General features: G+C 34.9%; 1 protein-coding gene across 1 annotated transcript in view; it reads right to left on the bottom strand.

Moving 5' to 3' along the window:
* Window positions 1-1,652: 1,652 nt before the first annotated feature.
* Window positions 1,653-27,839, bottom strand: part of KIF18A (kinesin family member 18A) — a 35,521-nt gene continuing 9,334 nt past the window's right edge. Inside the window, exons 7-17 of the mRNA XM_084520751.1 lie at window positions 25,745-25,921; window positions 24,776-24,850; window positions 24,402-24,511; window positions 21,213-21,375; window positions 17,207-17,371; window positions 15,927-16,048; window positions 14,627-14,865; window positions 6,685-7,165; window positions 6,243-6,350; window positions 4,027-4,136; window positions 1,653-2,605 (exon numbers count right to left, since the gene is read on the bottom strand). Of these exons, the coding sequence (XP_084376877.1) occupies window positions 2,457-2,605; window positions 4,027-4,136; window positions 6,243-6,350; window positions 6,685-7,165; window positions 14,627-14,865; window positions 15,927-16,048; window positions 17,207-17,371; window positions 21,213-21,375; window positions 24,402-24,511; window positions 24,776-24,850; window positions 25,745-25,921 (1,899 nt within the window). The 3' untranslated portion in view covers window positions 1,653-2,456. The remainder of the gene's footprint in view (window positions 2,606-4,026; window positions 4,137-6,242; window positions 6,351-6,684; window positions 7,166-14,626; window positions 14,866-15,926; window positions 16,049-17,206; window positions 17,372-21,212; window positions 21,376-24,401; window positions 24,512-24,775; window positions 24,851-25,744; window positions 25,922-27,839) is intronic.

Raw genomic sequence — 27,839 nt, 5'->3', positions numbered from 1 at the left:
GGAAACCATTTTGTTAGTTATAAAATATAAATTCATACCCAGCTATTTTAGTCAACATATCTATTTGATGTGTTGACTACATACTCCTGATCAGGAATGGGAGTCAACTCACGTCTGTGTGCTAATTTTCTCAACACCTTATATATTTATTATTATTTTTTCTTTTTAAAGTCCCTGGAAGCATTGCAAGCTGATCAAATCAATTCCACTCAGGGGTATGCAAAAAAAAAAAAAAAACACACACAAAACACAACCAACAAGGAAGATCTCATCAGTTATGTTCTGAGTGAGCATCAAGATGTTGCATGCACAAGCTTGTCTAAAAACCTTTCAAAGTGCCTATTTTGAGCCTTACATATCATAAAAGCAAAGTGCATTACAACTATATTTATAAGCAAAGCCCAACATGCCTCTTGCAGATGTGAAGCAGTGTGAATAAGAGCCCCCCATGCACATTTTGTATTAGGTACCACTTGGGAAAAAAACTCAAATCAAAAACATATTGGTCTCCACAATTCCAGCTGTACCTGGTGCCAGAACCATAAGTTAAAATTAATCCCGAAATCTTGTTGTTCATCATGGTATAGAAGTATTAAAATGGACTTCCTCACCACCCCCTTCATTCTACTGAAATTTATTACATCATCTGGCTGGGATGTGGTCAAGTCCTAAACTCTTTTACTGCTTATCTTATGTTTAGGATACTGTTCATAACAGCCTTTTAAACAGCCAGCATTTCCTCAGTTCTCATTATGCAATCAGTATGAACCTGTGCTTACCACAATGACTAGATCTGTGCTCACCACAATGACTTTATCGTACCTATATTTGCATTCTAAAGGGATGTATAAGAGGATTTAATTTCTCACCTCAATTTTTAACTAGCAATGCTGTTTCAAGCAATTATTCTTTCTTTGAACTTCCCTGATGAAGAAAGCCTCTGCAATGTTGTCTGTTCCTCCCACAAGTGGTCCTGAACGCTTATACATGCAGTTACCGTTTCCTTCTTCTTAAGTCTTCTGAAAATGCTCCAACAATAACCATGTCAACACATAAAAGCTAGGAAGAGATCTAACTGAGAAGGTTGTATTAGTTTGCCTAAATATCAAAAGACCACAGAGAGCAAAAATACGTGTATAAAACCATAAACTTGTGGTAATACTGAAATATTTTTAGGAACGAATTTGATAAAAGCTATTACATCACATAACCCAGTTCTCTGCTATCAAAGGAAAACTTGTGATTAAACAACAGCAACAACTACCACCTGCAAAGCTCTTTTAGGTCCATTACTATTGCTGAAAGCCAGAACCTTCTTCCACAGCATACTTCATGCTGCTTAACGTATTGGATTGCAAGATGCTTGCTGAATTCAGACAGATGTTTAACTCCACTGTAACTGGTTACTGGACTTCTTCCTCTAGTTCCAATCAGCTTGGGGAAGTTTATGTATACACCTACACTTATATAGACCAAATAGACAAGAAATATACTGTTAAGGGTGGGCAGGCTGTCAGGGTTACAACGTAACTATAAACCTACTTGTCTGTGAATAGCCATCATTTATCAAGACATACAGTATGCACTAATGCAATATTTGTCAAAATTAATTCTGACTCATAAAGTAGTACATTTTTCAATTCATGTAACGCTTTTAGTTATATCTCAAAATTTATTCAGAGTTATTAACATAATTATCCTATTTACAAATGAACTCAAAACTGAAATACAAAACAGGAACATTTACAACCAAGTAAAAGGTTAGAAACGCAGGCTAAACTTTAAGACATCATACATCATTAAAACCCTTTTTGTAAAGATTTTTCTGTCTCCTGGCACTACACTGGTATTACCTATCCACAACAAAAATGTTATCTAATATTAAAATAGCATTCTAATGCTCAGCATGAATACACTTCAATATTAATGTCTTTCACATGCTTCCAAATGAAAACCCATGGTAACATTATGAAATCACAATAAAAATTTAGCAGGTCCAAAGAATGTTTCTACTTTTGTATGACACAATTATTACAAAATTAAGACTGAGTATAGGTGAGCAATGTAGAGTCATTTCAAAAAGTTACAGTACCTCTGATTGCCTTTAAGACTTGCACTGTATGAAGTATTATTATTAGTCATACACACAGGGAAAAACTCTAAAACTGTGGTAGAAGATATCCCAGACACTTCTCCATTCACAACTTGAAATAAAATTTCATATTTATTTGTTAATATACTGAGAATACTTGTAAATTTTCAAACAGGAGACAAATGAGTTTATTCTGTTTTAGAATTGATGAAAATCTTCTTATTTCCGGTAACTGGATTTTTTTTTTTTTTTAAAGTTCTGTATTACTGAGACATCTTTAACACAAAGTAATTCACAAGAGGGAAAACAAAGTCACTCTGTTCTCACTTGCTTTACATTAATCCTGCTTGAATTACCGATGAACCTAAATCCTATTTTTTTTCTTGCAAACATGAAGTAGAAGATTTTTTGATGTCCTTGATTTAGCACCAAGTGCTACATTTCCTTCAGAAAGGCTTCTAGCAAGGTTTCTTGACACATCCCGTTCTTCCTTCCAACTCCTCCTTCCAATTCCTAGTGAAGAAAGTGTTATTACAAATAGGTCAAATTGTGCTTATGTTCATTGGACGAATATCTCATACCTCGATCTCTTTTTCAGAGCATGCCTAAGAACTTTTGCACACGCTTCTTTCCCTTATTGAAAGCCTATTTTTGATACAAGTGTAATCACTCTCAGCTCAGTAATGCAGTGTGCTAATTACCTATGAAGTCCAACAATAGGACTCTCAGCTGACACATGAGATGTTATAAAAATGGCACAGTCTATCTAAAAATGCAGAGATATTAAAGTTTTATTAATCCTGATTACGTACAGAGCTGTACCAAAAAATGAACATTACATCATTGAAGAAACTTTTTTTTTTTTAAATTCAATTTGAACGTCACTCTTCCTGTTAGGGATTTGATGTTTCACTCTTCTCCTATAATGTATACTTTTGAAAATAAGATCTATTTTATGATCAGTTAAACTTCAAAAATTAAAGATCTCTTCCCTATTTCAGAATTTGGTATGTCACTATATATTTTTTTTAATAGTACCAGTGTAGAGAGTGATTTTGCTAGGCTTATAACCCAATCTTTAGCAGAAGAAATTGATACTGATGTAACTGTGAATGCACTTTGCCAAATAAGTAACTATTAGTTAGGCAAAGCTTCGCATCAGATTTACACTTTTTATAGACATTAATACGTCCACATAATTTTTCCATTAATCAACAGTAGTATGTATTCATCTATACTTTTTCCTCTCACATGATTGGTCTACTGCAGGTGCCAAGCAACTTAGCATCAAGAAAGCATCAAGAACTCTGAAGGCGCAAACTTTTTCAAGTTTTGAAGAGCTTTGTGCCCCTTAGCTGAAAAGTTGGTCTTTTTAAAAAAAATTATCTTGTTATAGTACATTTCTATACCTCAAGCACAAATCATGTATTTATAGTCACACAATTGTTATAAATTTCCACAGAATACCATCTGATAGTGCCAAACAAGTTCAGAAGTAATTCTGAAATATTGCTTTATTTTTTTCTTCAAATTCTGTGTTGACCCAAAGTAGTGTTAAAGTATACTGAGTAAATCTCTGAGAAAAAAAAACAAACAAACAAAAGTGGCAAATAAAATTGGTACCCGATAAATATCTCAACAGGCAAACATTTTTGCTCCAAGTCCTCAATTCCTGGAACAAGGTGTTCCTCACCAAGCTTGTAATAATATTGAGTTTTGATTAGGTGCTATCCAGATAATTGATTAGACAGTATTCAGAATTTTATTTTAAGTGAACGGATATACTATTGAAACCAATGGCTTAGCGTGCTGATCCTAATCAGAGCAAAAATGCTGTTAAATTGCACAAACCATAAGCATTAACTCCAATTTTGGACCTCCTGTACAAACATAATTGCCAACACAGGGTTACATATTCAAATTTTGACATTTACCTGCTATTTTGGGTACTCTCAAAACTCGATTGCTTAACACGATCTCCTGTCGAACACGTTTTGCAGAAACTTCTTCTTTCAGGCTACCTAAGTCAGTGTTTGACACAGAACTGGAAAAATAGCCAGAAAAAGTTTGACATCAGTCAAGTGATCAGCAATACCACAAATGTATACGTTGCAATATGCAAAATACATCTAATTATATTAGCTGGTATTAGTTATTCACAACAGAAAGAAATAAACAAACTCGTTTCTCTATGATGTATGTGTGTGTATATGTATATAGTATCTAGATACTATTCTCCATCCCACCCCTTCCTTTTTGGGGGACTACAGAAAGCAGTTTGATGGTCATTGCACACTAACTTATGTAGGTATGAAATCCTTGAAACGACCAAGTTGGGTTCATTGAAAGAAGTGTATATATGTATATATATACATATATATATATATATATGTATATATATATATATATATATATATATGTATATATATATATATATATATGTATATATATATATATATATATTTTTTTTTTTTTTTAAATCACTGTAGTATTTTTCTATAGGCTCCAACAGAGTTGGACTGGGTTGCTTCATAGTGGACGATGCTTTTCAGCTAAGCTGCAATAAGTTGTTATAGCTTCAAAGTCACTGAGAAAAACATCTTTGTATTTTATACCCTTTCACGTGATGCACTGATGATCTGCACTGAAAAATATGAACCCGTCAGTCATCTCAGCCTTACACACCTCTCTTGCTTACTTCCCTGGTGTCGCTTTGTAAGACAGCCTCATAAACAAGCTAATTCTATTTACATCCAAGTAACTATGCTTTTCCCATTCCCCTAATATATTGTATTATCTCACTTTTCAGTCCTCTAACTTCTAGTTTTTCTACTTTTCCGAATAGCTTTCTGTCTAACCAGAAATAGATAGCAAGCAAAGACATGCCTGTCTTGTACAAGTCCTAAAATACTGTCTTCGATGCTTTTTTTGGAGAACATACACTTATAAGAATATAATGCTAATTGGTAAAAGCAGACTCTGTATGACGACAGACTGTCTCCTCTCTAACAGTAGGACCATATCCAATCATATTAACTGCATACAAAGTGTCTGATATTTCTATTTTTATTCTAACATTAGTAGGAGACGAATGCCTGGAGTGAACTACTTTAAAACAAGGAAAGCACCAAAGACCCAAAGAGTAAGAAAAGGAAAGAATAGGAAGTGAAAGAAGGCATCCTCTGTAAAAAGGTACAAGCATCTTTTTTTCCTTCCCAAGTACTGAACTTTCATTCCCTCTTACTTCCTCATAAACAGCAATACAAAGTCACCAAGAATTGAAGTTTCTTCCATGGCCCGTGACATACACGTACCTACGCAAATTGATTCTAATAGTTTTGAAACATTCTTGAAACAAGACCTATTAAGGGGCAGCTCCACTCACTAAGCAGCAACATGTGAGTTGTACTATGATTCATTTATTAAAAAAAAAAAATGTTGTATGTATTTTTGATTTTGAAACCAAAAGGACCTCTTTCATCAGTACTGACCTGATAGCTCATCCTCGAATACACTAAAAGTCCAAACTAATGAAAAACACCACAACAGTGAACAACCAAAAAGTAGTACAACTCCATTTAATGTCTATTCAGTTCTAGCTTTTCTGCTGCTCCTTACAAATGCCTTTCAGGTCTTCAGGATCTAAATAGAGATATGACAAAATGGGAGTTTTTCCAAGAGCACATCACAAAAGAGAAGTCATAATAACTGGGACTGCAAATGAGTTATCAGAAAAATAAAGGCACCAGCTACAAAAATGTTGTCAAACGTTTTCTGTACATTCTGTTTCAGTAGTCTAATGCCTTCCATCAAAAGCCTAACATTTTCAAGTTTTATCTTCAGTTGATAATGAAACTTTTTTCATAATTGTATGACATCTTCCCATTCTGAATAGACAGTAAATATGGAAGACAATGTTCGTTTGTACTTGTTCAATAACAGAGCCCCTAAACCAAAATAAAGCTTACGACATTCTACCAAGAAGAAAAGAAGCATGTGAATTGTTGAACATATGAATCAAAACATCTCGTATGTTGTTTCAGATGACTTGTGTAACAAGTTTTCAGATTTGAAACAAAACTGAAGTAAGAATGTGAGAAATGAATACAAACCGATTTACATAGAATTAGCACAGTTAATTTAACCTTACCTTAATACCTTTCGTTTTCTCTCAGCAGCAGAAGTCATTGCCATATATGAGGGCTTCTCAAGTACTGAGGTAGTAGTATTTTTGCTTTTCAATGAAGGGAGACCAAGTCTGAAATCAAACAAATATATTTAGTAAAATCTGTTATGGACTGAAGTCATAAAATAGCTTTTCTTTCTTTTTTTTTTTTTTTTTTTTAAAAAAAAAAAAGAAAAAACAAACCTTTGCCTGTCACCAGTAACACTGATTTCAAATAATGGCAGAATTGAACCTGATACCTGTTATAATTCAAGGTTTGATTTTGAAAATATTAGTAGGTGTTAAAAGTTCAATTAACATCAATGACAAAAACCACCTCTTTGAGAATAAATGGAATTAAAGTGTTTGGAAAATAGAAATGGGACAAGACTGGGTAACAGTCCTTTTGTACATCGATGGAAAATACCTTTGCAGAATGCTACTGCTGCATGGCTGTGACTGTTCTACAGATGAGTCAACAGAAGCTTCATTTGTTTCACCTGTCCTTTCATATAGAATTACTGTTGAGTCCATGTCACCTTCATCACACTCTGGGATAACATCACATGTCAGGTCCATAACACTGGCCTTTTTCAGCTGCATATTTGCATTGCATTCATTTGCTGCCGGAGGGCCTGAAAGGTGTAAGTCTTGCTTTACCACAGTCTGCATGCTGCAGCTTTGTACTGGTTTTCTGCAAGATTCTGGTGTATAGATGATGGGGCGAACCTCCTTGCTTAGAGAATCCTCCAGATGAAGGAGGCTGTAGCGCTTGGATGCAGCAGGACTTGGAGTTGTAACTGGAGAGTCCATTAGCTTCCGCCTGGTTCTCTTCTGTTGTGGTACCTCAAGTTCCACCAGTTGTGTATTTTTCTTCATTTCTTGTGATGGTGTACCAGAAGTTGTACCTGTGCAACAGTCAACAGTTGTTAGCACATTTACTTACATTTACTACCTCAACACTGCTTTTTCCCTCCTGTTCGCTTCTGAAATACATTTATTAGATATGATATTGAAAATGCTGTTTATTAAAGGTTGGATCTTACAGGTCTTTTCCAACCAGAATGATTCCGTGATTCTATTCATTTACACATTAATTTCATCATATAACTTATATTATTTCTTTTGCAGCATTGTCCAGATGGCACCATTTGTTCTGTGGCATTCAGAATATTATAAATATGCATAGACTGATATAGTTAATCCCAGAGATATTACAAGTCATCACAACTAAGATATGAGATATTACAACAGGGAATGGAAGAGTAAGAGTATTGAAAATGATCACATTATCATGACAACTCTTAAATTAAGATGGTACCATCACAGTAATCTACAGCTGTCTCGTCATCATGTCCTTTTTTCCCTAGCAAGTACCACACAGGAGAAGGATAGAGACTGTTACAGACAACAAAAATAAATCTTTTGACATTGTAAATGAGACAGTGTCTTACAAAATGGGAAGGCAGCGGCTGCCTCAATCATGTTCATCTTGATACATCAACTATGGAAAACAAAACCATACGCTTAAAAAAACTGAAACATTCTAAAAAATAAACTATACAATACAGCAGCAATTGGCCATTGCCAAAACTCATCCTGATTTATGTTTTATCTTGATGTGTCATTTTTATTTTCACGTAGGTGGCAATAAAAAATGATCTCTAAAGTAAAAGAGAAAAGGTCCTTTACTTTCAGGCTTTCAGATTTCAAGAGAATAGTCTTAAAATCACAGACCACTGTTCAAATGTCTAGGCCAGTGGTGACTTAAGTCAACCACCAGTAGTTTAAGGCAAAAAATTAAGGGACGGAGGGAGATGGAGTTATCACAAACAAATCAAGGGTTGAAGTTTGTCAAAATCCAAAGTACTTCTATATTCAACTTGCTCTGCAAACAAAGAGAATAAGAAGAGGCTAGTATCCTTAAACATTACAATGGACTGGCCTCCTTTCAGCCTATAGTCACAGTATCACAGTTCCCCTTTTCATTCCAGTCACAGAACGTTGTTCTTACATGGACAGAACCTGCACATTCCCTAAATAACTAGCAACCACCAGAAATACTATCAGCTTACGCTGATAACTCTGTTTTCCCTCCAAAACTCAGCAGGGTTCGTTGGAAACAAGCAAGGAACTCATTTATGAGCTATTTTCAATGTCTACTCTTGTTACACTATCAACAATGCTAAGTTTCATTAGCATTGAAGCTTAGTTCACTCTTTAATTTTGGTTTTCTGAGAGTGTGCAATATTCTTCTCCTATGTAAAAGACAAACTCATATTTCTTAAAAAAAAAAAAAAAAGTTGTCATCACAAGCAACAATAGAGACCACAGCTTTCTTGTATAACACTTTATATTCTTAAATAAAAGAAAAACCTTTATCTAATGATTCCAATCTAGTCATTGAAGTAACTATCCATTAAACATTTTAAGACACTTTAAAATATTAATTTATTCCGTTTTCCTTCTGCTTATATGCATTTGAAAGCGTGTGTTTCGGGAAAAATAACGGTTAGAATTCTATTTGTCTGTTGTTGCATTATGACAGGGAGCTTCCAGTTTCAGAAAGTTTGCTTACTGTAAGACACTGAGGTTTTGCTAATGTCCTGAAGTTACTAAGAAGGAAGTCTGATGGAGAAACATTTTGGTGAGAGTGCCAAGTTTTAGAAGCTTCTCCAGGACCAAATACTGGAAGCATTTTTAAATTAACTGTAAATGCAAGCATTTAAACCATGAATGAGATAGGTAAAGAACATAAAAGTATTGCCAACATTAATAATTTGTTGAATTTCATCATAATGAACTGCATTTCATACTGTAATACACATAGCATTTATAAAAAGACATTTGCAACAGTTCTATGTAGGGCAAACATCAGCTGTTAGTAAAAATCCAGACCTATTTTAAAAATCTTATTTCTGGAACAAAACTCATAAGAACAAGTTCAAAAAAAACCACCCCGCTAGCTTTTCCTTCCAGTTAAGTAGTGGAAAGCATATAAAATATTCAAGAAACATCCCTTCTCAAAGCTTTCCGTGAAAGCATTAAGTTGTTCCTAACGCAGTAAACAAGTAAACGAAGACATCACCAGCAACATCATATTTAACTTAGTTCCACTTAACCCCATAAGTGTGTCATTAGTGTTTAAAAAAACAAAACAAAACAAAAAAAAAAACAAAAAACAAAAAACACTTCCTCCTTCCCTAACTCACTGTTTTACAGCACATAGATTCAAACAATTGCGATCCGAAGTAAATATGAATACAGCAAGACAAACAACTTTAAAACCCACAAAATAAGAAAATGGCAGTGTTTCAATTTCTGCCTTAATAAAGAAAATCAAAATAAAATGGCATCTGACAACAATAGATGTTACAAACACAACAATCCTATAGATTTTAGACTGCTTCAAGCAGTCATTTCAACAGACATTTCAACTTTAAAAAACATCACTTTCAGCTTTTTTTTGAGATTCTACTTCATAATACCTTCAAAGTTCATTCAATATTATTAAAAAGTGATATTCCAAGGCATATGTTAGGATTTATAGACATAAAAACTTGCATTCAAAGAAAATGTAGTACTGCAAATGAACAAAAATAACCTGTCTTAAAACACTTTTGACCTCCAAAGAAAATCTCCAAACCTACTTCATAATAAAAAGGGTGATTATGTTCATGGTTTGTATTTGCTTCAAATTTTATGGCCAGTTCAATATTTTCCATCAGATGAACCTCATGATTCAGTGATACTAAGATCACTTCTTATCCAAAAGCAAATCACTATGTATGTTGCACAAAAATCTGCAGTTAACCTCATGAATTAGCGTAAAAGATCAATTTAGAAGAATTTTAGCATTTCTTTAGCTAGTACTTTGTTAAAACTTCTCTTTAGAAAATGATAATTCCCAATAGATTGTAGAGAACAGATCACATACATGTACATTTAATGATCTTTAATTTCAGGATCATTCTGATAATAGATAATTGACAGTGATTTTCTTAGCTATCGTTTTTTCTTCCCAGATCCACTCAATTCAAGAACTGAAGTCATCCTCTACTGAGCAACAACCACCCAAGCAGCATGAGGTTTGTTTTATTACCTGTTCCAAAAGAGTACTCAGATTTATCAGGAGAGAAACTGCAGTATCAGGTATTTACAGCAATGAGAATTACCATGAAAAGCAGTATTTGCACGAGCCACGAAGAGAAGAGCTCGTGACAAGACAACTTGTAACGGCTAAGACTTGTCTTCTAGAACTGATGTTACTATGTGTGTAAGAGGATTATTTCTAGAAACAGCACTAAATGGTCCATACTCATTTCAATCAACATTTTTTGGGTGACCAGTGACTGATCCCATTACTAATCGTACATTTTTATTTTAACATCTGACTCATGGAATTCCACATTACAAATGAGGTCTAGTGAATCCTTTTCATTCATTTCATATTCACTGTGAAGGTGAATGTGAACCTTCACACTCCTGCGAAGGTGAGTTAACAACAGTTTTGCAAAAAGCAAACTATCAACTGGAAACGCTAAAATCCAGTCTGCATTCCAGCGGGTCCCAGTAGTCAGTATTATTTTATACAGCATGAGAAAAACACTCAGTCATACAGCACAGTATGAAAAAGCAGCTCAGCATATGACAAATCTTTCCTATATACAAACAGCACACTTTTCCTATTATTAATCAAGTTATCTGCTACATAGAACTACACCCCAATTTTTCCTGCCATTCAAAATAAATTGACTTTACTTTCGGATATTTGTCACTACAGAAAGTAATGGATGCCCTCCCCCTCCGCTTTCTTCCTGTAAATCAATTCCATTCTCTCATTGCTAATGCACAGTAAGGCTTCCGGAAATGGGATGCCTGAAACAATGCCAAGAACTCTCCCATTCACAGAAATACTCGCAAATAGCAGTCATAGCTTTCCACCCATCAGTCCATGCTCTCTGAATCCTGTATGGCTCTCCATTGAGGAACAGCCCCAAAACGGGCCTAAATCTGGTTTTAAGTTAACTTTCGTTGTTTTCGTAACTTGTGCTTCATTTGATGGTTGAGTTGTTCACGAGGTTGCACTTTTTAGGTGCACAGCACAACATTTCCAACACATAATTAAGGTTATAAAGATAGTATGGGTAAACACTTCAGTAGGAATATACATTCGGAAAATTGTTCAGAAATAACTATTAGAGTACAAAGTATTGTTTAGGTCTTACTGGAACTCTGCATTAAGGCTTCATAATTAAGCTAAGCAAGAGTAGAGGTTCTGAAATGGACAAGTTTCCAGTCATGGTGTAAGAATGTTTTGTTTTTTTTTTTTTTTTTTTTTAAACTTATGAAAAATTACTACCAAGGATGCATAATTACAAAGCAATGTATAACAAGTAAATTCAATGCGGTAAATATTTTTCAGTATTAAATTTTTTAAATTCAACAATCTGAAATTTAAGATGATTCAAATGTTCCACGAGATCAAATTTGAAGGTATTTCATCTCGTTTTATTTCCTAAAATCCTAGGGCGGAAGAAGAAAAACACAACCAGGTAAGAATCAGATATTTAGAATTCAGGTTGTTTCTTATATTTTGAATGAATGGTCAGACAGTCTCAATCTTTTTCTCTCCCACTACTACTTTATAGTATTTAATACATCAGAGAGCTTTTCCATGTAAGAAAATCTTTTAGAAAAAGATTTCATGCATCACTCAAGTTCAGTTCAAATTCTACAGTAATTTCAAACTCTTGACAGATAACAGGATCTTATAAGATAATCTCAAAAACACTTTGAAGTGTTACTAGATAATTTTAATGTTTAAGTAACCAAATTTTGAATTTATTTTTCAGGACTCATTTCTGTGAGATTTTCAACAAGATCTGGAATAAAAATCCCTACTGCGACCTTTACTCCCATTATTCTCTTTAGAGTCTTTTTAAGTCACTTGCTTGAGTTCCTTCTTCAGGATCAAGTAACAGAACATAGTTAATGAGGTAACACATGAAAAGTTAAGGCCCTGCTTTCATAGCTTTTCTTCACCTACCAAAATGATTCAACTCCTTCGGACTTCTGGAGACAGTGCCTATAAGCAGAAGAATTTTTTATTTGACCTAAAGAGTTCTGATTTTTAGGTAAAAACACCCAACAACAATTAAGTTGCATTTGAACAATGTTGTGATATAATCTAAAAATTGCCAGCAAAACGTTACTGTATCACTAGAAACAGGAGTTCCTCCTTTAGTGCCTCACTTTTCATGACATGCACCATTTAATAATTTCCTTCAAGCACTGATGTTTGTGCATATTTGTATTTTGCAAGTCTATTTGAATGGATCCTACATACATCCTTAGATACTTCAGCAAAAGTTGTATTATGGACTTTAAAGTTTACACTGAAGAATTGATATTGTCCCCATCTTGTTCTACAGAATGTACTTATTTCCATGAGTAGCATCTCATTCATACAGAAAAAAAAAAAAAAAAAATCAATATTGGCAAATAGCCAATGTCTTAACATAAGTTCAAGAGCAATTCACCACTGTTACCAGCTGACCTAGTACACTGCACTTCCTCTTAAAACTCTCTAGACTCACTACTCATAAGAATGAGTCATTTCATTGATACCTAGTAACTTTTCCACCCTTCTCCCCCAAATTATATGGAAAATAAACTTTTGTCACAAGGTAACACAATTACACAGAACAGAAGACAAAAAAAAAAAATCACCGCTCTCAACTTAAGTGAGAATTAAGAATAAAATCACAAGAAATAACAGGAAAGTTTTGCTCTTTCCTGCTGACGAGCTTAAGTCCAACGCAATCACTACATGCAAAATACAGGTTTTTATATAACGTACAAATTACCACTGTGTAGCACTATTTTGTTTGGTCTTGGTGCAAAATATTACTTCCCAACATCTTGAACAAATTATAAATAATAAAATATCAATGTGCTGAAGGTGTGAGGAGATCTGTATAAATCTTCCTTTTTATTTGTTCACTAAGATCTTAGGTCAGCTCTTGCTAACATTTGCCAAGCATACTTCTGAGATGACTTTAGGGAGAAGGAATTGGATTCCTGAATAATTTATTTCATCTTTAAAGGAAAAAAGAAATTACTACATCCTTCCTACTTCTGATTGGGATGTTGCCCTTCTATTACTTCACATTTTCCCCATGCTACTGTATTTTTTTCTGCTTAATGGTGTTTTTTTCCCCCTAATAGTTTTGTTACATTCTGCACAAGAGAAATACTATCGCATAGAATATCAACTATGAGTTTAAAATATTTTAAAAGGGAATTCAAACAAAATTGAAGAGCTATTTCATTACATATATTTTGTGCTCTACTGAAAAAAATTTAACACATTTTCTTTCCCACAGGTAAATGGATCACTTTTATCCACCCCCACCTCCCAACATGTAGGAATTATTGTGCCAACATCAGTAATATTGTAGGAAAGAACACATCAAGGTTAAAATGATGATGTAAAAATATTGTTTAAGTGTTTCTTTTTTTCCTAGCAGAGCTATTACTGTTTTTATTTAACTGCTATATCACCTTTGCAATTAAGTAATTGAATGCCCAATTAATCCTTTTTAGAACTTCATTTTTTGAAATTCTTCCAGTATGCAAAGTCAATTGTCAATTCAATCCCAAATCAGCTTCAAATATCATATTCTTGATAAACTAGTACTTAGTTGCAATATGTCTTATTCTTTACTATTACTTATGCCTAGATATTTTTGTAGAACAATGGATACCTGCTGATCAGAAAGTCTTACACTAATAAGTAGCACTGAAGTTAAAATCTGTTAAAACTTATTTCAAGTTAGCTCAGCACCTTAAGCTGCCAATGAGACAAAATTAATTTAAGAAATACTGCACTAAGTTGATTCTAGGTAAACTCATACTTTTGAGGAAAGCTCACTCCCCTCAAAGTTATTACTTCAAACTGAGAAACTGTGATAGGTGCTCAACTTTTTGAATCACTTTGACAGAATTATAATGCTATTGATACCATGACTGCTTTTCCATCTGGGTCACGTGAAAGATTCACCAATTAATAACACTTACATGATCTGGGAACATTGTTGTACACAGCAGGTTACAACAAGAGAATAAAGAAGTTTTCTGTTAGAGTCTAGGTATTGAAAAATACCTTTGAAACACTTTGAAACAGTGAACTTGTTCCCCACTTCCAGTGAAGAATGGTGTATTTTATATAAAGCGTGCCTTAATTTCAATTTTACATTTATCTTGAATATTTGCAAAAATTTGCACCCACCATACCTAAGAATGGCATGCAGCTTTTTCAGGAATACTTTAAAGTATTTCCAGAAGAGAACAAATTATATACTTACAGCACGGGGTGTTTGGTTTGTTCACAAGTTGTGGGAATGCAAAAATGGTTGACACTTCTAGCTCCTGGTTTTGACTGTGTTCCTCTTCTCCAGTCTGGTCAGCCCAAACTACTGATTTTTGCCTTTGAATCAGTTGCTCCACCTCACCATATTCTGTCTCAATTAAAGCATTTGACAACCCAGCTTCTTTCAAAATCAGATATTGCTTGCGAAGAACTGGAAGCAAACTATTTAGTACTCTGTAAAACAACAAGAGGCAAGACAAACATGAATAAATCCAACTCATCTGATCTTTATGAGTACTGCTGCCAGTATTAGTAATACAGATGTTTTTACTGTGCTCCCCTGCCCTCAGGCTCTGCTGTGTAGTTTACATTTGGGGCATACTGTAATACTAAGAGGAGATAGCCTTGACTAGGTAGACCAATTTTTCTCCTCAGCAAAAAAAGTTTACGAATTCCAATCCATGCACAGGAATTTATCAGTAGACTCCATTACAAGACTAAACCATAGGTTCATACTATAGCCAAGGAGATGTCTATGTAAAAAAAAAAAAAAAAAAAACACAACAAAACAATTTAACTACAAACAACATGGGGTTTTCAGAGTTTTGTTTTCAATTTTTCATGTTTGTGTATTTGTTTTTGTAATGTTTATGGCAACAGCCTTTTGTCCCAACTATGACTAAAAGATGGTTGTTTCATTTTGTAATGATTGTTTTAACATTAATACATATATTTACTTAACATATGTGATTGTTTCCCCTTCCGTATCTTGCACCCTGGAAGGTAGGCTCAAACAGTCTGAAGAGACTGGTAGAAACAGAGCTGATGTTTACTTGCCAGGTGTTTTTTTTTTCAGTCTTACTACCTATGCACCAGTTTAATAGTAAATATTTAAATATAAGTAAAAGCAATTAATGTCTATAATGCAGAAAATTAAAATGAATAAAAAATGAATACTGTTCAACACAGAAGTGGAAAATATAAGACACCCTGGCCTATTAACAATTTGTAAAAACTACACAGAGAAAGAAACAAAATAGAAATACTAAGTGAAGGAGAATAGTTGTAGCTTCTGTTAAACTAGAGTGGATTGAGCCCAAGATTTTTCAAGTCATTGTTTTCTGTATCTTTCTATACAAGAAAAAAAAAAACAAAAAAACTACAATGCTAGCTGAAAGAAAAAAGTTTCAGAAAAATTCTGCTTCTAACTAAAACTAAATTCTCGAGATGTGCATTCAGAGGTTACAGATGTCAAACTGCAGGTTTTACCAGACCTGTTGTGAAACCGTACTTACTTTTCTGTCTGCTTATAATGCTGATCTTGAAGGGACACTAGTGATAACATATGCTCAATTTGTGCTTTCAGGTCCTTTGCTTCTAGGTTTAAATGGCAACACTGAAGATCTTTAGATAGTTCCTTAGGAAGATAGCAAGAAACCAACAATAAACAACTAGATATCGTCTTTCAAGTGAGAAACTCAAATTTTACCTTCAAATAATCATATTAAAGTTCCTATACTGAAAAGGAAAGATAGAATGGATCTGCATTATTATTTATTCTTATGGTATTAAGTACAAACTGTTTGATTTTTATTTACATACATCAGTATTGCTTTGAAGATTTCCTTTGACAAATCAATGGGTGTACTGTAATTACCTTAAAAAACCATATATGCCTGTTGGATTCTTATTGTGTGCATTAACGAAGACAGGCTTGCCTCTTTCCCTGTGTACTTGCTGCATATCCATATTTCAGTGATGTTGTCTGGGGCAAGTCTTTACTATATTCAGTCACCTTTCTGACACCAGTATCTTGTTTGAAATACCTTACAAGTTCACTTATTTTAACGTACCAACATATTTTAGCATTTCCAAGTTAATTACAGGCATTAATGTGTATGTCTATACATGTATGCTCCATTATATGACTCAAAGTGTTCATTGCACACCACCATTTGAGCCAATGTACTTCACAGTTGAAACCAAAATGTAGGGACGAACAACCCACTGCCTTTCTTCACCTTTTCTCTTCCACATACTTCTATCTCTTCACTTCTACCGGCTTTGGTGCTCTTGTGAGGCTGCACCAAACTGACTCTCTCTACTTAGTAAAACCTGGCAGAGAACTTAACACAGCTTCTCACTTCTCTCTCCCTTACTGTCTGTCACCCTAAAAAAAGTCAAAAACCAACTCTTTTTACCCAGGCTAAAAGTTAGGTTGTCATATGCTTGGACAGCCTCAGGAGCTTAGAATAGAACTGCAGGGCCAGAAGCAGAATCAACTTTGTAGCAGCTGTCTGAAACACTCAGCCATATCATGGCTGTTTACCTTTAACATGCATTTTTGTAGGTACTTGTACACTTTGTTCATACAAACATTCCTTGTTCAAAGTACTTTTAGTGCAGAAGAACCAAACCAGTTACCACTAGAACTTGAAACCACCACATAAGAATACATTAAAGCTAAAGTCATAAATGTGATTGAGAGAGAAGAAAAAGATCAAAAAAATTCTTAGCACAAGTCACACGTTCACTACAACACATGAGATCTGCTCTTAAAATGAAGGCATTTTACCTTCGGAATACTCCCATCTTGACCCAGGAGGCGCATTTCGTTTTCAACTCGATGCAGCCAATTGCAATTTTCCTCAAAGCGTTCCATCTCCTCCTCTTTCTTCTTCTGCATGTGTGCACAGTAGGTTTTAAGTCTTGCAAGCCTATGATCCCGCTTACAAGTGGCCTAAAAACAAATAAAAACTGTGTTTATGGCACCACCTTTCAAATGATCCTGTGTAACTTCTCTATACATAAAACCAATTATGTACATACATACTTCATGGTACATAAACATGTTACATATTTGACCTGCTTAATGCAAGTTAAGTAGTACATTCTCCTTATGGGCTTTAATTATGTTTAAAGGTTTCCACACTTCTTCTCCCTGAAAACCTGACAATATAGAGAGTACATTTATTATTCTTTTCAAGAGTAATACATAGTTTTTAATCATTATCTTTTCTAGGCCATGTTTATCTCAAACCAGAGAGACTGGAAAACTGCACATGCACATAAACAGAATTCTAGATACAAGATAACCAAATAAGTTTTAGTAACTCAAGCATCAATATGATGAAGGAATTTTATCTGCTTTGTTTTCCTAATGCAATATGATCTAAAAGAAGCCCACTGAAAGATAAAATATTTGGCAAATGGAAAACCCTTTATCTTTGAGCATCAGAATTATTCTGATGCTTCTCTGAAACCTGTCAACAGAAAGGTACAGAAACAAAAGCAGCCTGGATATGAATTAAATCCTAAATACAACAGAGGAGAATCACTCCAATTTGTGAGGGCAGTTTTAACTTCTGGTATACTTTCTAAATTAGGTCACTTTACCTGAAGTAGTTGTAGAGAATAACCACCTCAGCTAGCATTCAGAGTTCAACCTCAATTATAAAAAAGCAGTTCAGTAAACTTCAGTTAAAAAAAAAAAAATGCATTTAAAGTATATTTGCTACTCCAAATCAAAGTGAATATACAGAAGCCAATTGTTTTTTTTTTAAACACCTATACCAGCTATGTATCTGCAACCATATAGTTCCAAAATTAAGTCTGTAAGTGGTAACTTCATTGACTAGAATAGTTCTACTTCTTTACAATAGCAGGTCAAACTGGTTCCATGGTAGGTGTCAAAAAAAATATGAACATAACTTCCTCATGTTGCACAAAACATCAGTTGCTCTGATGTCCTTCTGAACATACAGTTGAAAACAGCAAAAATATATGGGGAGATGCAGAATGCATTTCCTAAACTATTTTTTTTTTTTTTTTTTTTGAAATGCTTACTTCAACAGCTGGTGTGCCGAAGACAGAACCAGCATGGTAAAGATACCTGAACTATGTGTGAACATCAAGATCAAGACTAGACTCCAGGCAGAATTTCATTTAGAAGATAAGCAGTCTAAAAAACAAACAAAAAAAAGATGGAGGATCCAAAGAAGATGAAGTCACTTAGTAAGGGGTCAGCTCCTTTAGTGAAGCTGCCCGGAAGAAGAATTAGAGTGCCAGACTAAAGTTGCCAATGACCACTGGACAGTTCCCTCCGTCCAGCAAGGCCAGCGGAAAGCTTTCAAGATGACTGAAAGAAAAATCCAAATGCATTGTTTTGCATACTTGTCTTCAGCTTTTACATGGTGCAGGAGAGGTATTATGAATAAGGTGGTATTTATGATATCCCACCACTTGATAAACCCTTCCAATAAGTTCCCATCAATAAAGGACATTATATTACTGTGCTGAAAGAGAAAAAAATGGTTAAGCATATTAGCTGTATCTGAGCCAGAGCACAGCCTCTAAAACACATTCTCCTGGCCCAGACACTTGGCTCTTACTCAGATTCACAATTGCCTAAGTCACATGAGAGAAGAAAATTCTCTCCAGACTGAAGAACTGGGATATATTCAACAAGTAGTTTTAGGTTCAGCATGCACAACTGCAGCGAGTAGAAAAATTGGAATCAGGACAGACTGACTACTTTCCAGGAATACTCTTGTTCATGACAGTTAAAATCACAATAGAGTGTCAGAAGCAATCTTTTTTTTTTTTTTTTAAAGCCTCTCACTGTAGCAGTTTTTGCCATGCCTTTATAAAGAAAGACTAGAAAGAAAACAGATTGCAAGACCCATGCAGAAAGCATCAAGATAAACTAGGTCAAAACTGAGCAAAGACCTGCTTAAACTCAGTGAAATAGTTAAAACACAGGGGCACAAGTTTATATGTTTACGTGCTGAGAGACATTGTTTGCATATTCTGCTACTGGTACAAAGGCTTTCTGGACAACACTACCATATACCTAGCAGGGAACAGAAAGACAACATAAACATCGAAAGAGGCAACAGAGGAATTAGGCAGCAGTATGTAAGCAGTGTTTTGAGTACTCAGTGCCCAAGTTCCAAAAAAGCTGAAACTAGGTGCATGTATGTGGGAAATAGAATGGTCGTCCATTATTGGTGCAGAACTGAACTTTACAAGGCAGTTGTAACCAACTTTTTGTATCAAAAGAATATTTGGAAAAAAGGAGATGAAGGCAACTCATACGTTGTTTTTTCCCTTCTAAAATTACCATTTAAGATAAAGTATTCAACTGATGTGTTTCACGTGTAAGAAAGTTTGCTTTGTGTTGACTTGCCTATCATCATTATTATATCTAGTTACTGAGCACAAACCATTAAGTGTAAACTTCAAAACGCTTTAGAAGTAAAACCCGTCCTTTAAAAATTAGTATTTGAGAAATACCCCTGTAGCCTCAGTGTATTTTAGCAAGAGAGCCCAGGGGCATTTAGGAAAACAGCACATGTGTAAAAATGCATGGAAGAACAGAAGCATTATAGGGCACAAGGGAAACATGAGCAGTCACTCCGATAATCAAATGACTGGATTCCAAATTAAAATCCAATTTGTTCCAACAAAAGTAGTCTCAAAAGGACATCAAGTTTTACCATTACAGCAGCTTACTCTTGTTAATAATTCATGTACTGTACAGTGACACTTGACTCTTAGTACGTTGCATCTATAAGCTAACTGATGGAAAAACCAACAACATTTGAGTGTAGCACACTAGCATTCAGCACTAGTTTTATCAGCTCATAAGAAATATTTGTATTTAAATGTGAAGGCATAACCCTCCTAACAAATACGTAACTGTGCTGCACTGTAAGCAGCACTTAATGCAGCACAGACCAAACATTTTATGCCACAGAAACTCTGGAAGTAGAGTTCTAGAACACATTAGTCACTTGAAATATCTTCATTAATGACAAGCAAAAAATGTGACATATTTTCACTTTGACATTTATCTAAGGACCAAATTTCATGTGAATCACCATGGAAAAAAATAGTCATATGGCAAACCATCACTTTCAGCCAAATGCAGACTGTTACTATGATTAAGCAAAATCAGCCCCACCCTCAAATTCATACCTACATAAAACATACGTTCTACATGAAAAAATAAGGGACTGTATATACCTTCCTCTTTGAGAAGTACAGCATTGAATGCTCATGTATAACAGCAATAGTTAGTACTTAGTTCCAAATTCTTTTCAAGGCAATGAAACATGATTTTGATTCACATGCCCTCAAGCAGACAGCCAAAAGTCTTCATGGTGACTACTGAAAACATTAACAATAAGGACCTGCCTCGTTTAGCATGAGCTTTGTTTTTCCTTATGGAAAGGATCAGTCACAACAAAACTTATTTCTTAACTTGAACACTGGTTTTGGACACAGGCATGATGAGTCTCCCAAGTCAGGTACTAAGTAGCTATGACAAATCTATATAAGGCTAAGTTGAAAAAGTTTTCACAATTAACAGTGAAAAGCACATCAACATTTTTTGTGTGATATGGAAAGGAAAAAGGTATACGTGATACTAATATACTTTCTGTATTGATGTTCAAAATCTTTTCCAAGTGATTGCCCATGTGCCCCATTTCAATAGTATAGAGAAGCACTAAGTTACATAAATACTTCAGCAAAATCCATATATTAGTATAGCAAAACCAAAGATGCAAACAACTCACCTTTTCAACTCTTTCTTCAGAGCACATTAGTTGGATTTGTTCATGATATTGTTTCTCGTAATGTGTTTTCAGTGCGTTTACTTTCAGTTGCATTTCCAGCTTTAGGTGTTCTTTTCTGATTTCTTCACGGTTTGCAAACACATTTTTAAGTATTTCTTGGTATCTGTTAAAAGCAAAATATCACAATGAAGAATATCCAATTAGCTGCTTAGACTCTTTTGCAGACCATCCTCTACGTTGGATGTAGAGTTGCAAGTCCTAGCTAATAAAATAAAGAAAATAAAGACAAATCAAAGTTTGTTATACCACTAAAGAGTTTGTGCTTCACTAAATGTTTCATATACTCCAACTAGAAACACCCTGTGACATGTATAAGGGGGTCACTAAAAATAAACCTTTTATTTATGAAGACAACACTGAGCTTCAAAACAAAGACTTCTCCAACCTCTTCACACAAGTATTAGCTCTACCTCCAAAAGATACAAAAAAAGCTGCGTTCTCTACTTTGCGTAGTGATTTATTAGACTACTGTTGCCATAGACACCTATGATCCCCTTCAAAAAAAAAACAAAAACAAAAAAAACAAAACCCTACTCTCCCTCAAAAAAAAAAACACAACACACAGGATCTTTGTTTGTTCAGTTTTTCCTCGAGCTCCACTGTACAATTTTAGTCACAAAAGGATAACAAAATTCAGAACATGCATCATATTTTAACATTCACTAGGCTAATAGCGGGAAAAGTGATAGATGGTAGTTAGATATTCCAAAGAGACTGATGTTTAAGGCTGATGTTTAAATGGTCTCAAAATCTTATTTCTTATTTATTTTAAGATCTTTAGATCTTCTTATTTCAATTTAAGTGAGAGTAACAAGCATAAGGAGAAAGCCTAGAACCATTACCATATTGTAATGTTAGTTTCAGCAGTGGTACTTTTTTGCTTTACTCCTGAATACTGACAGTACAGTCCAGAGTAGTCCAAAAAGATATCATATGCCTCAGAAATGACACTGTAAGAATTCTTACATAAGAAGGCACCACTTGACACGCATATGTTCTCAAGATGTGCAAACTTTGAGATTGTTATGTAGCGTTTAGTATGAAATACCATAAAACAGCACAGACTCCAGTAGAAAGCAAGTTGAAGATACATTCTTGCCATATACTTCTTGCCAATGTGTTTCAGAAGTAGCAATTTATGTCATAATAAAATGTCTGAATAACACCAGGTGTTTTATTCTGTTATTTTATTGCTTGCATTCAAAAAAAATAAATCATTCTTCTCTGTAGTTTCAGGAAACTAACAGTTTTGCCCCAAAGTGTCTATTGTATTGGCATAAAAGATCTGCACTAACACACGCATGTTAAAATTCACTGCATGTATGTTTGTTTATTTCTTTAAGGACTAAAATACTCTTGGTGCAGAGAATTACGGAGTTCTTACCCTACACTTTCACCATCGATACAAGCATTCATGCTGTGAGTGAATACTTGCACAAGTGGCTGGAGAATTTTTTTCCCCCTCTATAGTATCCATAGAAACATGGTTGCTCCCATCTGCTTGGGAAACACAGTAATTGAGAAGTGATGTTAAATCCTCTATTTCCATCACAGTAAAATCCTAGGCATAATTTAAGAGAGGCTGCAGAATAGGCTCACAATCCATACTCTGTCATTGTTACGAACTATTACCAGTCAATAAACTCTTTGTGTCCCAGATGGAGTATCAGGTACAGAAGCCTTTGCAAAGCTCCTGTCTTGACCTGGATTCACTTTCTCAATAATCCTAATTTTCATGGAGTTATCTTTCCCCTTCTTCACTTCAAAATCACAGAATGATCCTGTAAGAACATCCAGGATAAGAGTACATCTCTGGACTACCTAGTTTTGGAGAGCTCACAGGCCTGTAGGTGGCAGCTCCAAAACCCGTGTGCGTTGCCTACCTCAACAGGATCAAGACTTGAAGGTCTGGCAGACAACAAATCTCCAAGCTCTACCCAGGTGGAGTGGGAAAGACATCTGGGTTTGGAGAAGCAACTAATTAGTTCATCTTGTCCAGATCACACTGGAAGCAGAAGTCATAGAAAGACATACTGAAACACTAAGCTGCAGTAAGTCTTTCTACTCTGTGCCAAACAGAAGGGAGAAAGTAGCAGAATCCTGTCAGAACCTGTAAATCAATGTGGGGTAATCAACTGATCATTCACACTCTGAGTAGGACCAACGTGAAAAGATCCTTGTGAGGAAAAGAGTGTACAAATCCACTTTATTGCCAATTTCTTGCATGTGTCTCTGTGATTTTTGTAATGTTTTGAAATATCCACTTATTAACATATCTTGGCATGGAACACATCCAGAACATTCAAGAAACGTTGTCGAGACCTTGCCCTCAACTATTTCTCATCTCACATAGGATGAAATAAAGCTCAAATAGCCAGAAATTAAATTAACCTTGAAGACTCATACTACACAGAAATATGCAGAAAAACTGTCAGAAGCATCAACCTGACTTTGAAACTGCGTTCCTTTGAGAATGCAGTTTTCATAACCTGAATGAGAGGTTTGACACCTTGGAGTGCGTGTAGTACTAACCTCAGTTAGAAAGCCTTTTGCCCAGAAGAGAACTGCTGGGAAACCAAGTCTGACACATGGAAGAAAATTGACTTCAGTCCCTTCTTACACTGCCCCAAATTGATATGATGTCATTACTTGACGAAATAATATCTTAATTATTTTATAATTTTGTTAGGCTTAACAATAAAATCCTCATCATGCAGTTCTACTGCTTACTATGCTCTAACAATTTTTTTCAAGTACTCTGAATTTAAGGATATGCAAATCTCCCACAGATACAGACAAGAATCACCGTTAATATTTTTGCTACCAAAACTTTCCCGAACACTGAATTTTCTCTAGTAGGACACAACCATATGTGCATACATACACAATTCAGTTTTTACTAGCTCTCTTTTAGAAAGATAGGACTTCCAGATGAGGGTCTTTCCAAAAATGCAAGAAAAACAGCAGAAATTAGATCGGAGCTCAAGATAACTTAAAATCATTCCATGGTAATACTGCTAAGTATTGACTCAAAATAGGCTAAGACTTAAGACAAACATTTATTCTACAAATAGTTCTATAAGTCATGCCAACTCCAGTTTTAAAGTGATCTTAATGCGATCAGTTTACCTTTTTATTTCCTCTTGCTGATGGTTTGAAAGTACTGCAGCATTGGAATTTTCAAGAACACTTGCTTTCTTTTCTTCATATGCTCTCAGTTTCTCTTTCAACATTATGATCTTAAACAAAAAGGTACCTCTTAGTTAGAATTTTTCTGATTTTTTTAAGACCATCTTTCTACACATTTATCTTGAAACACTTCATAAATAGCATTAAGTTTTATTCTTTTTGAAAAACAGAACATCCCTTACCTCAAAAGCCTAAACGGGAACATTAGGACAATACTTACCTTATAGGTTTAAAACCATGACTTTTTTTTTTTTTTTAAGTTCTAACTCATAATAATTAGTATTTCAACCTTTTAACAATAATTTTTGACATACCTCTTTCTTCTGTTCATTGCAAATTTTAACGTATTGGCTTATGTGGCTGTCAAAACTAACAATGTTGCTCTTCAACTGTTAAAGAAAGGAAAGAATTAGAATTTATGAAGGTGCCTTCATGCTTCCCTGTAAAACAAATACATTATGTTTAAATGCTACATAATTATATTTGTAGTATACTATGAGAAAAGGGATGAAAACATTCCTGACTTGCTCAAGAGAACTATGAGCCTCTTAGCTTTTGTAGTAATTGGCTGCATACCCGTGGCAGCAATTTCCCTCAGAACAGCAGTAATAATTACATTTACAGATGCAAGCACATTTTGCATTTATTTAGACTAGTTTTATCATTTCATACATGCCTTGTGAATTTCATTATACAAGTTACCTTTACATTATTAGGCAACAAACCGGAGAAGAGATGAAATAGATGGAAACTGCAGTCAAGACTATATTATGTAAAGCAAATTCAGGTGTTACAATACAAGGGATTATGAAAAAAGACAAAACATATAGACCAGAAGTGTTGTTTGTGGTACTACAGACCAGAAGACATGATGCTGCAACAGCTTTTCATTTATCAATACTATCTCATTGAGCTTCTTAGCTCCAGCTGAATTCTAGTTGTGGCAAAACTGGACTTGCTCTTGTACAACTGCTAGCACATCTTGCATGTGCTTTACAGTTCTTCAAGAACATAATAGTACTATACTGAAATTGGCTGTCAACTTTACCATATGACTATTATTTTTAGGTTTGAGGCTCACAAGACAAGATCTCGCAAACTAGCAGCTGCCTCAGTAATGAACACCCAGATAATGAGGAGTAGACTGCAGCAACAACCTAACGCAACAAAATTTTGAGACAAAAATTAAGTCAATTAAAATTACTTTTCGAAAGAAATAACTCTCCCTCCCTCAAGAATACATAATACTTTGACATATGATCAATAAATATCAATATACTCACGGAAGATTTAATATCCTTTGCTCGGTTTGCATACTTAAGAGTATTATAAGTATCATCATAGAACATAGAAGATGGACTAACAGCAGCTATCATTATTGTTCGGCAATTTCCTCCAAGGGAATCTTTCAATAAACGTGTGAGCTTGCTGTTTCGATAAGGAATATGCTGTTTTTTGCTCTAGAAAGAAATGATTTTTTATGGATTAAACAATTGTATTTTACATATCCATCTGTTCAAATGTTTGTTTACAATGTCATCAACACCATTAAATACAACAAACAGCCTTGGAACTTTCCTTTTACATAAGTCATCTTCTTCGAAATTACCTTTCAAGTGGATTGTTTGAGTGTTATCTCCTGTTGAAACTGTTTAATACCTTTATAACACAAGTATTAGCCAGGTTACTTTCTAGTATCTGGATCCATAACAGTTTCTGTGATGTAAGAAACCAACAGAAAAGGTAGGCTACGCTAGAAGGCTATGCAAAAACTATTTTCAGTTCACGTAATTTCATTTCACAATGATTGAGGTTGGAAGGATCTTTCAAGACCCTGCTGCTCAAAGCAGGATCAGCTAGAGCAAGCTACCAAGGTCTATGCCCAGTTAGGTTTTGATTATCTACAAGGATAGAGAATCTACAACATCTCCAGGCAACCCAAAGTTTGCCTTATAAGGCTTTTTTTTTTTTGAAGTCACATTTACAGAATAACCATCTCACAGTGAAGGTTGGTAAGGAGCAGCCACCTACATCAACTAAGTCAACATGCCATCGGTACAGGCCCTAAATTCTTCCTCCCACTCCAACAGGGTAGCGAGGAGAACCTTCAGCTTTTCCTGGCAGCAATAAGGGAAATAAAAGCTTTGATCATTTTCCCTGGCATATTTGAGAGTAGAAATCGCTAGCTGACCAAGGGGTGTAAGCTGTAAACACTGAACTTGAGTTTAGTAAAAGTTCATGATGTTTTGTCATCCTCCCACACAATTATTCCCACTCTTTCCGTTGAGCTGGTGATCCAGATCAAGAGTCTAATTCACTACCACGAACAAAGCAGGTAGAAGAACACAAAAATCAAATCTACAGTGAGTACCACCTCTACCCCTTCAAAACAAACGCAAACAAACAGAACCCAAAACGAAAACGTCATTTCCTAATTTAATTGTGTGGCTTCATGACTGCTAACGCCAGCAAGGAAGTGTTAAGAACTATCTGAAGGCAGGAAGACCTGAGAGGACTACCCCTTTGACTGGACTGTACTGTTGAGGAAGTTTTGTAAGTTGATTTAACAACTCACTATCACCTAAAGGGACATCCTACTCTGTTCTTCATAGCTCTGCTAGTAGCTCTCACATTTAACTAATCCAGCAGACAACAGAACAAGTTCTCTTGAAACCCTCTATTAACTTAGATCTTGGTGTACAGTATGACCCATACCTTTGGAAACCATTCCACAATAGCAAAGAAAGCTTTCCTGTACATACATCAAAATTTCGATAAAGGATTGCAATTTGGGGAAGAAATGAAGGCAGTTTATCTGGAAGATTCCTGTCCAGTTGGCTAGACAGCAGATTTGTTCCCTAGCCCCAGCAGTAATACACACCCTCCAATTCTTTTTTTTCCTTGGCTTGAATGACCAAAATGGAAAGCAACTGCAACCAGTAAAATAACTTCTGTGAGCATCCCCCTTAACCATTTTCATTTTAATTCTGCTAAGATAACCTTATCGCTACCTTTAAATATTTTGAATGCCTATAATTTTTTGTACTAAATATTTATTTGTACTGAACAGGTAACATTCTGCATATTTTTTATTTGCATGTTGCTTTTCTTCTGCTTAAAATAATGACTTGTACTTCCCAGATCCTGCCCAAAATGATATTACAATAAGGACACTTCACAAAGTTTTGTTGAAAACAGGAAATTTAGGGAGACAAAAGGAAATATAAAGATTCAGCGTGGACTCCTTGCAAGACAGTTTACAATCAGAAGCAACTAAGAGGGAAAATGAAGATGAAAAGAACATAGCATGTTCTACAGAATAAGTAAAGAAAATTCAAGGCTCTCCCTAATAAAAGGAAAGACTAGACAAGGTACAAA

This window comes from Aythya ferina (assembly GCF_964211825.1).
Source record: "Aythya ferina genome assembly, chromosome: 5".
In the NCBI taxonomy this organism is placed as follows: Eukaryota; Metazoa; Chordata; class Aves; order Anseriformes; family Anatidae; genus Aythya; species Aythya ferina.
The sequence above is the reverse complement of the archived record's forward strand: the minus strand, read 5'-3'. Positions and strand labels throughout refer to the sequence as shown.